This window comes from Bombina bombina, chromosome 3, assembly GCF_027579735.1.
Source record: "Bombina bombina isolate aBomBom1 chromosome 3, aBomBom1.pri, whole genome shotgun sequence".
Lineage (NCBI taxonomy): Eukaryota > Metazoa > Chordata > Amphibia > Anura > Bombinatoridae > Bombina > Bombina bombina.
Window position 1 is genome coordinate 818611462 of NC_069501.1, and position 13606 is coordinate 818625067.

A 13606-nucleotide genomic window follows, 5' to 3' on the forward strand; every position below is an offset into this window, starting at 1 on the left:
ACATTGAGGGAAATCTTTACAAGGACCCATGCATGGTACCCACAGGGGAGAGCGAATGAGGCACGGGATACCCAGCACTTAGAGCATAATTTCTTTGAAACAAATACAATAGAATTGCACTGTTTTCAGCATACTCCACCTTGCATTTACTTCTAGTTTCCCATACATATCTTTTTTCTATCAGCACCTTGTGTATATTGATACAAACTTGCCAGCTTTCATTTGACAAGGTAAAACAGTGAGAACTGTAGCAGTAACATGCTTAGAGAATACAATGAAACCTGTGAGAGAACTATAGACACATCCAAGAAACATCCCTGTTCCATTCACTTGCCAAGGCTGTGAGTCTAATTTTATAATAGAAATAAATAAATTATGCTAAGAATTTAGTACTTTTCAGATAATTTTAACTTTGATTTGTAAATAGCATTGTACATACTGTGTGCATTAAATGTTAATGTACATTTTAATGTATAATTTAAATTAACATTTTGCTGGGTACATTTATTAATATGAGTATATCATTACTATGATTATGATTCTTACCTTATACTTTAAATACACTTTTTGAATTGCTTACTTTTTGAGCATTATATTATAATGCATATGTGTCTCCTTCACATACATAAATGTATGGTCTGCAGACCCATTAATAAAAGGGACAGTCTTCTTAATTATTTTTATTGTTTAAAAAGATAGATTATGCCTTTACTACCCATACGCCAGCTTTGCATAAACAACATTGTTTTATTAACATACTTTTTAACCTCTAAGATTGCTCGATTCTATGCTCCTGCAGGCTGTCCCAGTACTTTTTTTGAAGCTTTTTACAATATTTGCACTACAGCTATACAGTGCTATTTCAGGTGTGCCATATAGATAACATTGTGCTCACTCACGTGGATAATGATAATGGGTCCACAACTAATTGGCTAAAATGCAAGATTGTAAAAAGCTGAAAAATAAAATGTCTGAGATATGGGGGCAGTCTGCAGAGGCTTAGATACTCATAGAGGTAAAATGTATATTAATATAACAGTGTTGGTTATGTAAAACTGGGAAATGAATTATAAAGAGATTATCTTTTTAAACAATAATTTTCAAATAGACTGTCCCTTTAATAAAATATACAGCTATCCGTGTAAAGATTGCATTTAGAGAATGCTATAAAGAACTTAAGAGAATGTAAACTTTCATGAATTAGTGCCGTTTTTTAAAAATACTATTAAAAACAGGGGCACTTTCATTCATTAAAGTTTACATTGCAGCAGGTTTTTAAAAATACTTACCTTTCTCTTGATCAAAGCCAGATCGCCGATCCACGTCCGCAGTTCCTCTATACTTACATCACCAATGATGAAACCGGCTTCCTCCATTCATGGCTTCCCCCCCCCCCCAGAGTGTCCATCTCGTGAGGCCACGCCATGATTGGAGGAAGACAGTTTCCTCATTGCTGTGGGAGTACAGCAGGAGAAGCAGGCGGGGATCGGCGATCTGGCTTTGCACAAGAGTAAGGTAAGTATTTGTAAAACAACACTGCAATGTAAACTTTCATGAATGAAAGTGCCCCTGTTTTTAATAGTATTTTTAAAAACCGGGCACTAATTCATGAAAATTTACATTCTCTTAAGTTCTTTATAGCATTCTCTAAATGCAATCTTTACACGGATAGCTGTATATTTTATTAAAGGGACAGTCTATTTGAAAATTATTGTTTAAAAAGATAATCTCTTTATAATTCATTTCCCAGTTTTACATAACCAACACTGTTATATTAATATACATTTTACCTCTATGAGTATCTAAGCCTCTGCAGACTGCCCCCATATCTCAGACATTTTATTTTTCAGCTTTTTACAATCTTGCATTTTAGCCAATTAGTTGTGGACCCATTATCATTATCCACGTGAGTGAGCACAATGTTATCTATATGGCACACCTGAAATAGCACTGTATAGCTGTAGTGCAAATATTGTAAAAAGCTTCAAAAAAAGTACTGGGACAGCCTGCAGGAGCATAGAATCGAGCAATCTTAGAGGTTAAAAAGTATGTTAATAAAACAATGTTGTTTATGCAAAGCTGGCGTATGGGTAGTAAAGGCATAATCTATCTTTTTAAACAATAAAAATAATTAAGAAGACTGTCCCTTTTATTAATGGGTCTGCAGACCATACATTTATGTATGTGAAGGAGACACATATGCATTATAATATAATGCTCAAAAAGTAAGCAATTCAAAAAGTGTATTTAAAGTATAAGGTAAGAATCATAATCATAGTAATGATATACTCATATTAATAAATGTACCCAGCAAAATGTTAATTTAAATTATACATTAAAATGTACATTAACATTTAATGCACACAGTATGTACAATGCTATTTACAAATCAAAGTTAAAATTATCTGAAAAGTACTAAATTCTTAGCATAATTTATTTATTTCTATTATAAAATTAGACTCACAGCCTTGGCAAGTGAATGGAACAGGGATGTTTCTTGGATGTGTCTATAGTTCTCTCACAGGTTTCATTGTATTCTCTAAGCATGTTACTGCTACAGTTCTCACTGTTTTACCTTGTCAAATGAAAGCTGGCAAGTTTGTATCAATATACACAAGGTGCTGATAGAAAAAAGATATGTATGGGAAACTAGAAGTAAATGCAAGGTGGAGTATGCTGAAAACAGTGCAATTCTATTGTATTTGTTTCAAAGAAATTATGCTCTAAGTGCTGGGTATCCCGTGCCTCATTCGCTCTCCCTGTGGGTACCATGCATGGGTCCTTGTAAAGATTTCCCTCAATGTTGGGGAACTTCAGAGAATAACAATAACAATAAGTGACCTTGGGTTTTGCCTCAAACTACATAAAAAAGTTTCCTAAGTCATCAATTTTTTTTTGCTACATAGGTTTTCAGTCTTAAATGATGCATGAAAAAAAACAATCTTTACTTTTCAACAGCAGATCTTTTCTGTGATTTGGACTGGTAATTTAAAGCCATCTTTGTTTCCATTCCAGTGTAGATAGCGACACCTAGAATTAACAAAAGTCAATCAATTATAAATGTAGGCAATTGGTCTTAAAGTTTTAGCATCATTTTTACAGTAAATAACCATTGCCTTAAATAAGCATTAGACTTATTCAAAGAAGTGAAGAAACATCATACAGCCAAAAGTTATGGCAAAAAAACATGATTGCAAAGTGGAATAGAAAAGAGGAACAAACAATAAAATTGAGGAAATAAAGAATGATTGTACTCAACTTATAAAATATTAAGGGCCAGATTAAAATTGGCGCACTAATTAACGCTTCTGCTCAACTATTAACTCATATCTTAACTCATATCTTATCTCATATCTTTGAGCCCCTTTTTTGTGCAATATTTTTTTTTGTATAATTTTTATTAGATGGTGTTATTATGGGTGTAACTGTACTTTGTAATGTATTTTTGATGTGTTTTGTGCAACGTTTTAGTTTTGTGAAACAGTTAACTAGAGCTCTGAGGACACAGTAATCATTCTAGCGTAAGCCCAATGAGCTCAAACACCTGCGATAGACCCCTTATCTTTTGAACACAAACATTTGTGCTCCACTTCTAATCTGGCCCTAAATGATTATGGGCCAGATTACAAGTGAAGCGGTATTTAACGCACCCACGATAACTTCGCTAGAAGTAAGCTTTTTGCATGCATCGTCTAATGTTCATATTACAAGTTGAAAGTAAACTGTTTCGGCACAAGGGCTAACTCGATGTGCGCAAAAAGCTTAACTTAGGATATTGCGCGTGCATTAACATATTCCCCCATAAAAATCAATGGAGCAAAAAACTGGAAAAAATAAAATTTATGCTTACCTGATAAATTAATTTCCTTCTTGGCAGTGAGAGTCCACGAAAACATTCATAACCTATGGGAAATACTATTCCTGACCACCAGGAGGAGGCAAAGACACCCCAAACAAGACTACAAATATCCCTCCCACTTCTCCTACCCTCCAGTAGTTCAGTCGAGGAAAAAACAACTGCTGCCACAACACACATTCTCATTTCAGCGTGGTAGTTTACTCTCACTGTCAAGAGAGAAATTTTCCTTCTATTGGCAGTGAGAGTCTACAAGAACATTCATAACCTATGGGAAACCAATACCCAAGCTGTGAAGTTCACGAGTGTTCAGGAGGGAAAAGTAGGGAAGGCAGTTCTAAGTACTAGGCACCACTTGTAGAATCCTTCTCCCAAAGGATGCCTCCGCTGAGGCAAAAACATCAAACTTGTAGAACTTTGTAAAAGTGTGTGATGAAGATTGAAGTTGCAGCCTTGCAGTTCTGCTCAATTGAGGCCTTATTCTTGAAGGCCCTAGTAGTAGACACCGGACGGGTAGAATGTGCCGTAATTCTCGAAGACTGCTCTTGACCAGCAACTCTCTCAGCCTACCTCCAAGATAAGAGGCTAGGAACTACTGGAGGGTAGGGGAAATGGAATGAAAATTTGTAGTCTTGCTTGGGGTTTCTTTGCCTTCTCCTGCCTTAAGTTACCTGAAACATCATCTAATAAAGTTGACATTTTTTGGAGTGTGTATATATATATATATATATATATATATATATATATATACATACATACACATACATATACATATACACACACACACCTGCCTTTTTTTCCTAACACCTGAGCCCTCATATCTCTATATGAGTCTATAACTTTTTTGAGCACATTTTTTAAAAATAATTTTTATCAGGCAGCATTATTTACATATATACACATATAAATACATCTGTACACACATTTAAACACACATGTATATACAGTTGTGCTTATAAGTTTACATACCCTGGCAGAATTTATGATTTCTTGACCATTTTTCAGAGAATATGAATGATAACACAAAAACTTTTCTTTCACTCATGGTTAGTGTTTGGCTGAAGCTATTTATTATCAATCAACTGTGTTTACTTTTTTTAAATCATAATGACAACAGAAACTACCCAAATGACCCTAATCAAAAGTTTACATATCCCAGTTCTTAATACCATGTATTGCCCCCTTTAACATCAATGACAGCTTGAAGTCTTTTGTGGTATTTGTGGATGAGGCTCTTTATCTTCTCGGATGGTATAGCTGCCCATTCTTCCTGGCAAAAAGCCTCCAGTTCCTGTAAATTCTTGGGCTGTCTTGTAAGAACTGCACGTTTGAGATCTCCCCAGAGTGGCTCAATGATATTGAGGTCAGGAGACTGAGATGGCCACTCCAGAACCTTCACTTTATTCTGCTCTAGCCAATGACAGGTGCACTTGATTTCCTGTGCCTTTGTAGCTCACACATCCCAAAACATCAGCGATCCACCTCCGTGTTTCACAGTAGGAAGGGTGTACCTTTCATCATAGGCCTTGTTGACTCCTCTCCAAATGTAGCGTTTATGGTTGTGGCTAAAAAACTAAATGTTGGTCTCATCACTCCAAATGACTGTGTCAGAAGGTTTGAGGCTTGTCTCTGTGCTGTTTGGCGTATTGTAAGCTGGATACTTTGTGGCATTTGCGTACTAATGGCTTTCTTCTGGCGACTCGACCATGCAGCCCATCTTTCTTCAAGTGCCTCCTTATTGTGCATCTTGAAACAGCCACACCACATGTTTTCAGAGAGTCCTGTATTTCACCTGAAGTTATTTGTGGGCTTTTCTTTGCTTCCCGAACAATTTTCCTGGCAGTTGTGGCTGAAATTTTAGTTGGTATACCTGACCGTGGTTTGGTTTCAAAAGAACCCCTCATTTACCCCTTCTTAATTAGAGTTTGAACACTGCTGAATGGCATTCCCAATTCCTTGGATATCTTTTTATATCCCTTTCCTGTTTTATACAGTTCAACTACCTTTTCCCGCAGATCCTTTGACAATTCTTTTGCTTTCCCCATGACTCAGAATCCAGAAACATCAGTGCAGCACTGGATGAAAGATGCAAGGGTCTGCCAGGAGTCCAGAAACCCATTGACCTTTTATACACACACACTAATTAAAAGCAAACAGACTACAGGTGAGGATGGTTACCTTTAACAGCCATTCAAACCCCTTTGTGTCAACTTGTGTGCATGTTATCAGGCCAAAATCACCAGGGTATGTAAACTTTTGATCAGGGTCATTTGGGTAGTTTCTGTTGTCATTATGATTTAAAAAGAATAAAAACAGTTGATTTATAATAAATGGATTCAGCCAAACACTAACCATGAGTGAAAGAAAAGTTTTTGTGTTATCATTTATATTCTCTGAAATATGGTCAAGAAATCATAAATTCTGCCAGGGTATGTAAACTTGTAAACTTCTGAGCACAAATGTATTAAATAAACAAACTAGTATTCCATATATAATTCCACAAAATTATATGCACAGTGCTTCAAAACATGTGTGTACATTCAAATAATAACGACATGAAGAAATTGACATTTGCAATATGTTTACTGAAATAACTTCAGAAAGAAACCGGATTACATACATTTTATAATACGAACGTGGGCTCACTTATATACTAAATATTGGCCAATATTGTAACTGTAAATAATGTCCTTATGAAGATAATATCCTTATATTTCCAAATTCATTATGCTCGGTATATTTGTGTTAATGTTCTTAACGTGTGTTAACTTCTTAAGGGTTACAGTAATTATAGCCATTAAACAGGATTTTCCTTGGCTCGTATAAATATAAAGTTGTCAGCGGTATTATATGAGAAGGTTATTCGACACTCTAGGGGTTGGATAGCAGTTATAACAATTTCTTATCTGCTGCAAAGTCATTAGAATTGGCATTTGTTATTGTGTTGCAGTTATATAACAATGCGACGCCTCAAGGAATTATGGCTTCTGAGATTTTATGTTTCCGCTCACCTCGCTAGGCTGTCTTTGGCAACATTAGTAACAAAGCAGTATTTACCTTGATTGCAGCAAGACTTGGTTCTCCATGTGTAGAAAGGTTACTCACTTGTCCTTTATGCTTGTGATAATCCGACCCTCAGCGAGTGGACCTTACTCAAAACCGCTAGGTGTTTTCCGGTCTTTGCTTTCTGTTATTCCAGTCCGTTCATGAGGGCTCAGCTGCAGCCCTCAGTTTGAATATCTTGCAGCTACACGCATTTCACCCTTACTGGTTGCTCGTTTAGGGCTTCAAGCTGAGGGCTGCAGCTGAGCCCTCATGAACGGACTGGAATAACGGAAAGCAAAGACCGGAAAACACCTAGCGGTTTATTTTATTAGGTTTATAATGCTGTTTAGCATTTAAAGTCTTCATTTCAAAGCTTTAAAAATAATGTATTAGGTGTTACTTATGACAATTTTGAGAGGGGCCTGGAACCTAACTCCCTCACTTCCCATTGACTTACATTATAAACTGGGTTTCAATTTACAACGGTTTCGATTTACAACCATTCCTTCTTGAACCTAACCCCAGCGTAAACTGAGGGCTACCTGTATATAGAATACTAGTTTGTTTATTTAAAACCTAAAATCTGGTGCTGGATATAGGGAACTAAGTGTGAAAACAAGTTTTTCACACATTTCTTGTTTAAGTATTACATTTAATACCCCCTTTCCCTCCGTGCACAGGGTGGCTCTGATATTAACTTACAAGTCAGACCACTCAAATGATTTAGTGTGTTAATTAGTTGAAGTGGTGCGAACCAAAACAATACAAAAGCTGAGACCTCATATCTTTGAGTCTATGGGATCAATTTATCAAAGCACCAACTGATAATACGATGGAATCCCCTTGAATCTCTCGTCATATTCAATGCAAATTGAATCCACCGTAATTAACAAAGCATCAACATTGTCAAATGTTGAAATGTGTGACTTAATGTATGCTCCTGCGATCTTAATCCGACGCAGATCGATGCTTGCGTCATTCCAGATGTTTCAAATTAACATTCGACTATTTGACACTCTTTCCAATTTATCAAACATTCAACAGGAACACTAGCGTCTTTTACGCTGCAGCGTAACTATCGTTCAAACCGCCACCCTTGAGGCCGTGAATGCCATAGAAATCAATGGGAGTCTGAAAACCTAGAAAGGTTATGTTAGATGCTGCAAGAGAATGAAGCTTATTACATATTTATGTAAATTGGAAAGTTGATTACAATTGTATATTCTTTCTAAATCACACAGACACGCATGTTCAGTATCTAAATAATATGTTAAATAATAATATTATAATAACATGTAATTTCAAGGGACAGATTAATTTCAAAAGAAGTTTTAATGACAGGTAATGTCCGTCTGGCAGCAGGACTAGTAGATATAGGGATAAAAAATAAATAAATACATTACATACTATGCTAACTTCCTTTTTTTGATCAATCTAATTTCACCATGATTAACGCATGTAATACAAGTCCCACTGCATTTTGCACCAAATTTGACGCAATACTTCGCACCAAATTGGACGCAATACTCGAACTCCTAAACAACTCACAAACTAGTGAAATTTTCCACAACTTTTGATTGGGAAATGCATAATCACATGATTTATGACATCAGCCAATCTGATTTAAATATACATTATATACTATCACTAACTAATCAAATTGCTCGATACTTGTGTCATTGATCACTCATCAGAACTTGTAAGTGCCATTTGTTACATGTGTATTGTACTTTGAAAGCATGTATATGTGAAATTAGTATTAAAGTTAAACATTGATGATAACATTAGAACGCACTGTGTAATATTTTTGACAATGATTTTAAAAATCGATTGATGTTTGATTCAATATAATCTTAAAATGATAGCTCAAAGGGATAGTCCACCTAACATTAAACTGTCATGAATCAGATACAGCAGAAATTAAAATCACCTCTTTACTGTCATGATATTTTCAGTGTTTTTCTTCCTTCTCTTAAATTTAATTTTCATTAAAAAATGTAATCTTATATGCCAGACCATTTTATAACAACTGTATAAGGTGGTGTTTAAAACTAGACTGCAATCAGGAAGGGTTACACAGCTACAGAGAGAAAACTGGCCCAGCTCTTAAAATATCCATTGATTGCAAATAAATACATATGATACTCTGATTACATATTATATTCGCATATTATTCTTGTTCAGAATAATATATTTACACTATATACATATCGTGGTATAAATAGAGATATGAAAGACAACATTGTTTAGAACAAAATAAAATTTAGGGACATGTAAATATGTTTGGAAAAGATTTCTAATATAACACATACAGGTATACCCCGCTCATACAGCGGGTTAGGGGACCGGAGCCCCACTGTAAAGTGAAAACCGCCTTAAAGTGAAACAAGGCAGTTTTAGATTTCTTTTCACTTGCCAATGTGTTCAAAGACTTTAAAACATGTTTGAACTAATATATATTAGGGGTGCAGGTGTGCTACGTTTAGTTTAACAATAGCACAGCACAGTATTCAATTAGGATTCAATAAATACTGTACCTGTAAAATAGTGACAATTACTATAGTAAAATTTGCCAGACTATAGCACTGAGACACAGATTGCACTGTAATGCTGTAAACAGAGAGAACTAAGCATAACAAAATGGTGCCAGTCACTTTTCTTTCAATTTCACAATGATTACAGCACTGTTTCAAAATCCTTGGAGGCTGAACTTCAGCTCCACAGAGCGCTGTATTAGCGAAGCGCTGTAAAGTGAGGAATACCTGTATATATATATATACACACACACACACACAAGTATGTGCAAAGATTATACAAAAATAGAGGAGCACATACAGGTGTTAAATGCAAGTCAGAATATGTATTTACATAATAGCGTCATAGCGCAGAATGAGTGAATAAAAAAAAATACACACAGGGTGGAGGGGTCAATACCCCGGGGTTAAGATACAGAATATCACTTGGGCTAAATAACAAACAGGTAGATGCGTTTCAGCTTATAGCCTTACTCTTCACCTAAACTAAAAATGTGCAACGTGCTCTATAAAACTAGCAGCCCTGCTCTCTATAGGACACCGGGTTCACACCCCCTTCTATGCAATGTCCAATAAGATGTGTTCGAACCAAGCAGCTCATTATAATGGTAAACATTGGGGAAGCTAATGTTAGACCGATGGTTGGCGTACAATAGGACACCAACCAATTGTCCAATAGGACAATTGGTAACATAGTAGCACCTACTAGATTGAAGAATGAAGTGCCGTCCACCGTCTTGGTTGAGCTGTAAGGGCACCTTTTAGTTGCCATCATCACACGTGTGTGGCATGTGAAAGGCTAGCCATAGGAGAAATTTTTAGCTCACTAACTACAGGTCAAACATTTAAAATAGATTCATGTCTTAATTGCAGGTCAACATATGTTATATATGTAATTAACTGCAAAGATTGTTCTCTCCAATATGTAGGGTTAACCACCAGGGAGGCAAGAACCTGCATTAAGGAACACCTAGCAGACATTAGGGCAGGTACACTCACCACTCCCCTGGTGAACCACTTCTCTGGCATACACCTCAAGAATATAACATCATTCACATGAACTGTAATAGAGCGGATCCCTCCACTCAGGGGGGGACAGGATAGGACTCGCAAGCTAGGGGAGAGGGAGGCCTTCTGGATCTTTAAGTTGAGGACCAGAGTTCTAAAAGGCCTCAACTCAGAGTTTGATCTCATCAATTTTTGGTGAGACCTTGCTTGCGCAGAGGTATACATGTCCTATCTGACTCCTGACAGCCATTGAATGCCGCTGGTCCTTACCCTGAGGGGATGGGGCCTTCTGTTCAGTTCCGATCCATTTATGTATATATTCCAATGAGTAATGGCTACATGAAGTTATAGCTATCTAGATATCCTTATTCCCTAAACAGCCAACACTGGTCCTTTGACCTCAAGGCAATCCCATCCATTTACTTATTTATTTATTCATTAGGTTGTTGTTCCCAGGACACGCATTATCCCATCACACCACTTCCACTAGTAGGCACTATGATAGGGCTAGAGAGGTTGTTCACCATTAGTCTCCATATCAGTTGTTGGGGTGCCAGTGCAAGTTTAAGGAGGGTGGGCTTCCATTCACACATTTTAACATCAATTTTTCCATTAGTACGGTCCACAGTGAGTGTGGCTTTTAGCTTAATCAGTGACCAAATTGAAGTAACAACATATAAATGATTATATTAGAGCAAGTACTGACTATGATGGATTAGTGTATGGTATTTATCTAATAATTTACTGGATTGTGCGGCGCACACAAAGCAAGCAAATAATTATGCCGAAACTGTTATTTATAAAGAAGCAGTTGAATACGCTAAAGGTTGCAATATTAAGTATGATGCAACGAGTGTATTGGTGAGCGTGCCCTCAATTGTATTAGATCTGGGCTGTTACCGGGGAACGCTATAGATATCCTGTATGTATAATTATGTATGTATTTATGGTTTATAATTCAAGCTTACATGTACATTACGGGTAGTTCAGCTGGTAACGCCAACCATCGGTCTAACATTAGCTACCCCAATGTTTACCATTATAATGAGCTGCTTGGTTTGAACACATCTTATTGGACATTGCATAGAAGGGGGTGTGAAAATACTGCACAAAAAATACAGATTGAACCATAATAGTCCTGGAGTATATTTATAACTTATTAATAATATGCCACACAAATATTTTTATAACCGTTAGTATGTCATGCTAATTTTAAAAAGTATAAGAATTTAAAAATAATTAAATACAAATATTATATTAGTGCAATATCTGCTTTGGTGCTCAGATGGTGTAATTTATTTTGACTATTTTTTTAGAGCTTGTATAACTTTGCTAAATTGCGCTGGGCTTGTTTCTCCTTCACATACAGAAATGCAGAGAACGACCCATGGAGTCATATAGCAAAATCTGCCTTTTTAGAATTTCACTAGGGATCTTGCAGTGCTAGGGGATCCTTTTAAATCATCTCGTCAGCGGAGAGTTTTATATCATCTGGCCATTGGAGACTATGTTCAGGATGCTGACATAATAAATATACTTACCAAACACTCTCTCTGTATTCTTTAGGGTGGCTCCTCGAAGGAGCAGGTTCTCTGACCCCAAAGGCCTAATAATATCATAAACAGAAAATTATTCATTTGATGTCTCTTTAGTTTGGCTAACTTTGCATGTAAGAACTTGCACAGGAATATGAAAAAATTATGTTATTTAAAGCCACAAATGTCATAAATCAGAATAAATAAAAAGTAACAAATCCTTTCACTTTGCAGTTTGTTGTGACCCAGTGTGACCAACCTGTTTTTTCAAATTGTGAAAATATTAAAAGTTTTTTTTTTCTTTAGTTAAATTTTTTCTTTCATGATTCAGATAGAGCATATAATTTTAAGTAACTTTCTAATTTACTCCTATTATCAATGTTTCTTCATTCTATTGCTATCTTTATTTTAAAAGAAGGAATGTAAATCTTAGCAGCCAGCCCATTTTAAGCTCAGCACCATGGATAGTGCTTGCTTATTGGAGGCTTACATTTACCCACTAATAAGCAAGCATAACCCAGGTTCTCAAAAAATGGGCCGGCACCTTTGCATCACTTTCCTGCTTTTTAAATAAAGATATCAAGAGAACAAAGAAAAATTGATAATAGGAGTAAATTAGAAAGTTGCTTAAAATTGCATGCTCTATCTGAACCATGAAAGAAAACATTTGGGATTAGTGTCCTTTTAACTCTACTCAACTGTATTTTCAAAGGCCATAAGCATTCTTTCTAGTTCTAACTACACTTAGAAAAGCTTATAGACAGCTGAATGCATTGAATGCAAACCCAGTATGGTATATTAACATCAGGATTTATTAATAGACCATAAAAGGTAAGTACATTCTCAGAAAATATAGAAAACTGATGTGAAGGTCAGTTAATTAAATGTATAGATAGTAGAGTCTGCAATAAAATAAATGTTTAGCTGCAATTAATTAACATCATTTTATTATTCTTTCATCAGACAGGAACAAGATTTATGCACATTTAAAACATCTATTTAAAATGAAATATCTGCACTAACCTTGCTATTGTCTCATCCGTTTCATTGTAAATGTTTATTCTTCCGACAAACCTATGAAACAAAGAGTGACAGCAAAAGAATAGAAATGACCTGGATTTTCAGAACGATAAAAATAATAATATTACTTTTTTATCGATGAGGCATAAAAACGAACAAGAAAAAAGGAGGAGGAAAGAAGAAAAGGAAGAAGATATTTTACACACATAACAGTGAATGAACCCTTCAGCTGCCTAGAACACTAGCAGCCGTTATTTAATCAATTAACTGCCCCCCTTACCTTTGTGGGTTCTGGGGATGGGTCCACCTTGTATTGTAAGCTTTGCAATTAGTGCTGCTGCTGGGGAGTTTTAGGTGAGAGAAGGCAGCAAGAGGATAGTGCTGCTTTGTGCAGCCATTTGACAGAACAATGCACACTATAAAGGTAAGAGGGGCATCCTGACTGAGAATGAATGCTTTAGACCAGTGGATCCCACAGTGTGCAGTACTGCCCCCTGGAGGGCAGAGGGATTAACAAGGGGGGTACTAATAGGCATAAGAGGTGGAAAGGGGGCACTGGGAATATCATAGGGGGTGCTAGTAGGGAACGACTGATAAGAGGATACTAG

The 13606-nt window shown here is 36.2% G+C and overlaps 1 protein-coding gene across 1 annotated transcript in view; it reads right to left on the bottom strand.

The window, feature by feature from the left end:
- The window catches only part of ATP11A (ATPase phospholipid transporting 11A), a 413089-nt gene that overhangs the window by 109200 nt on the left and 290283 nt on the right, over positions 1-13606 (bottom strand). Inside the window, exons 8-10 of the mRNA XM_053707775.1 lie at positions 13002-13052; positions 11985-12049; positions 2949-3030 (exon numbers count right to left, since the gene is read on the bottom strand). Coding sequence (XP_053563750.1) covers positions 2949-3030; positions 11985-12049; positions 13002-13052 — 198 coding nt within the window. The remainder of the gene's footprint in view (positions 1-2948; positions 3031-11984; positions 12050-13001; positions 13053-13606) is intronic.